Raw genomic sequence first — 3,666 nt, 5'->3', positions numbered from 1 at the left:
GAGATATTTGATGTGTAGATATAAGCAAGCAAAACGCCCTGAAATTTTGAGTAAGAATAGGTGCATCTCTTGTAACTACAACAATAGTATCAGTCAAGGAGATTAGTTGGCAAAGCAAATACAGTAGGCAAAAAACCTTGATTCCGGTGTGGAAAATATGATCCTTTACAAATTACAAATTATGAGTTCTTGGCAAACATCACAAACCTTGGTGTAAATAGATTCTCATGCATCTGGTAAAGCTGTTCAGATTGCTAGTTCCAACTGTCTTAATCGAGCCAGCGAGTAATTCCATCTTCACCTAGAGCTGCAAGAATTTCAATGCGTACATCCAACATGGCCTGCAGATTATGGATATTTAAGACATATTTTAATATATATATATATATAGAGAGAGAGAGAGAGGGATCTGCTAATAAGGGCAAAAAGGGTATGAGAAAATACAAAGAAGTACTTCTCATGAGGCCACTTTGATTGAAGTACTTCAGCAAATGAAGAAAGCAGTGGTCGACACAAACAAATGATACAGACAAGGGAGAAAAAGAAATGAGGGAGATGATACAATTGATTCTTGTAGAACAGCTCATGTGTAGTGAACTGACTCAAACTGTCAAGTGTCAGAATGGTTTTCTTAGCAACTTTAGAAAATTGTTTCTCTTATTGCCATAGTTGCTCAGCTGGATTAGATTTACTCATTTGCAAATCTCAACAGTGTATACTTCTAGGATTAAGTAATGTCATTTAAGCATAAGAATACTCAATTAGGTCGTTTTATTAACATGTGTGTGATATTTGTGATTATAGCACCACCATCAATTCACGGCTATATGTAGCAACAATTGATGAATCAAATCATACGGAGCAGAGTAAAAATGAACTTACCAGAGGATTCCTGCAATTCACCAGCCTGCACTCTTCCAGAGGACCTTCAAAAGTCCAACTCTCCCAAACATCAAAACTATGACTAGCAAATACAAATTCCATCCTCCGATTTATCTGCAAAGTCAAAGTGAAAGCTCAGATAACATAAATTCTAACTAAACAGTTTGCTTTTAAGTGATGACTTTATACCAGGTGGTGACCTAATATTTATGTGACAAAATTTTTCATATGTCCAAATTGGAAATGAGAAACAACCATAATCCTTAATATAAAATAATCAAGGTGAAAGAGCTAAAACGGCAAATATAAAAACAGTTCTAATTATATTTCACTGTACTGAGATCCCGCATCCAGAAAGCTCAAATGAAGCTTCATTAAGAACCATACCAGAACCCATTTCAGCTAGTCATGAGCTAAAATTCTGTTCAAATAACATCCCCATAGACAGAAAATGAAATACACATGAAAACTTGATCGTGAGAAGTACCTGTAATAACTTTCCACCAGCAGTAAATGATCTAAAACCAACCGTATCCTACAAAATATAGCAATCAAAGAAATCAGTTAGCTATCTTCATTTCATTCTCTCACCAATTACAATCCTTGTACATGCTGTAAATTCCACGTGGACATTTTATTTGGTGCAGTATGTCCACAAGAATCGGAAATAGTGGAATGTCAGACATAGTCAAAACAATATTAAGCTTCCATCAACACACCTTGCTTCTAAATACAACCAGGAAGTGTGTTGCAGGATCTCTTTTTGTTACATTTGACAATGTATCAAGGAACCAACCGCCACCCTGAACTCTTTGCCTCGACACATGAAGCGCAGGACGATCTCTTGCGTGTAAAGCTATAATATAGCCATCTTTCAGCAGTTCACCTGACTTTTTATTAAGTTCTATCCTTGATTTTAAGAGCAGCTCTGGAGCTAATTCTGTTGTTGATTCAACAGGTGTTTTCCTGTTCCTTGAATTTTCAGGTGAAGCAGAACGTGAACTAGAACTCAACACTTGATCTGTGCCGCTCATAGTAGCATCATCTTCTCTGTATGAAGTACTCTCTTTTTCAGAAGTCAAAGCATCATCTGCTTTATGCTGATATTTTTCGCGGCCATGCCTCTTTTTTGCCTTCTTGCTTGATCTGCTTCGCTTTATATCAGATCTATTTGAAGTACTTTGAGACAAAACTGAACCTTGATTTTGAGTTGAAGTATCTTTTGACTTATTTAAGATCTTTTTCTGTGAGCTTTCAGCCACTGGCTGAATATCTTCAATCAGTCTATCACCAACTGAACCTCGGAATGAAGTTTCATTGTCTAGTGTGCGACTCTGTTCATTCTCGTATCCCACCTCACTTTCCTCCTCTTCTTCCTCATCAGATACAGCATTCTTTGGGATGATATTATCAATGAAGAACTGTTGTAATATGGAAATAGCCTTTTCCCTTATCTCCATCCATGCTTCTTCACTGTAGTCTGCACTCCGAGGAAGTATCAGAACATTTGGCATCTCCCTAAGCTGAAATCAAGTCATGGTACTATCATTTTAGTAATAAGAAGGAGAAAAAGCAGTAAAACTATAGTCCTGAGAAATATCAGAAACTAAGAAAATCCTTCTGTAGCAATTACAATACAGTATCAGTTGACTGTGGAACCTATATAATTATAGTTCCCTTGGAAAAATACTACACTTATAATGTCTGTTTGAGTATTTCCACAAAACCTGTAACTAATATGATCTCACATAAATCATTAGGGGCAAAACAAGCAGAAAAGAGTTTGCATATGTGTGCTTTTTTACTTTGTTGTTATTCATAAGTTCTTTCAACTCAAGGAAAGGAGTACATACATGTCCTTGTGGAAAAAGCAAGGCAGTAACTGAATTAAGCTATTTCTTTCAGTTTTAGGCGTTGCTATATTTTTTAAGCCCAAGAACAGCGAAAGTAAGCTGAATGAATAGAGAACATGCAACAGTCTTCCCCAAGATGAATAAATGATGCAAGCACATTAGCTCCTTATCACTACCTTGCACTTAATATCTTGGGGCAACTGTGCCATCAGAGGGGTAGGTAGATCAAGTGAAGCAAGAGCCATAATTTTCCAAAACAGATATAATTGAAGCATGATATCAACAATCATATTGATGCAAAATGAGAATGGAGCTGGCTTTCTTAGAGGAAAGCACCATCCCAGCGACCACAGGGCAGAGGAAAGCCCCGCTCGGCACAAATGAAAAAACATATAACAAAATCGAGCAGAAAACTTCGAAAGATGTACATACTAAATGGCAAGTAATCAAGTCAAAATCATGTAATTTCATGACAAGCCCTCAGCAAAAAAAGCAGAAAACTTCTGAACTACATATCTCTATTGCATTCATACCCTAAGACTATTCACCATACCCATGCTTCCATCCATTGTGGCCCTTCAGCACCATCTAGGGCACAACCTGCGAGGGTGCCGTCAATCAGAAGTTGTTTCACAGCACAATCATCCAGCAGCTGGCTGCTCCCCGTATTCACAAGAAATGCCCCTTTAGAGAAGTATCACCTCATGAGAGAGATGGTGAAAATAACCAAGCCATGACAATCCTCATGAATAACTACTAAACAGTTTACCAGGCTTTATATGTTGCAAACAATCTGCATTCATAATTTGAATCGTGTCGTTAGTCAGAGCGCAGTGCAGTGATATGAGGTCACTTGCAGCAAGCAAGTCATTAAGTGTATCCATTCTTCTGGCTGCAGCTGGGAACCTTAAGGAAGATCTACTAACTCTAC

At 37.6% G+C, this 3,666-nt stretch overlaps 1 protein-coding gene across 1 annotated transcript in view; it reads right to left on the bottom strand.

Moving 5' to 3' along the window:
• LOC105173147 (C-terminal binding protein AN) overlaps positions 22-3,666 on the bottom strand; it is a 5,354-nt gene continuing 1,709 nt past the window's right edge. Inside the window, 6 exon segments of the mRNA XM_011094809.2 lie at positions 22-341; positions 883-996; positions 1,370-1,417; positions 1,602-2,405; positions 3,289-3,419; positions 3,505-3,662. Coding sequence (XP_011093111.1) covers positions 270-341; positions 883-996; positions 1,370-1,417; positions 1,602-2,405; positions 3,289-3,419; positions 3,505-3,662 — 1,327 coding nt within the window. The 3' untranslated portion in view covers positions 22-269.

The sequence above is a fragment of the Sesamum indicum genome, linkage group LG11 (genome assembly GCF_000512975.1).
Source record: "Sesamum indicum cultivar Zhongzhi No. 13 linkage group LG11, S_indicum_v1.0, whole genome shotgun sequence".
Lineage (NCBI taxonomy): Eukaryota > Viridiplantae > Streptophyta > Magnoliopsida > Lamiales > Pedaliaceae > Sesamum > Sesamum indicum.
Note: the sequence above shows the minus strand (reverse complement) of the source record. Positions and strands in the feature narration are given on the sequence as shown.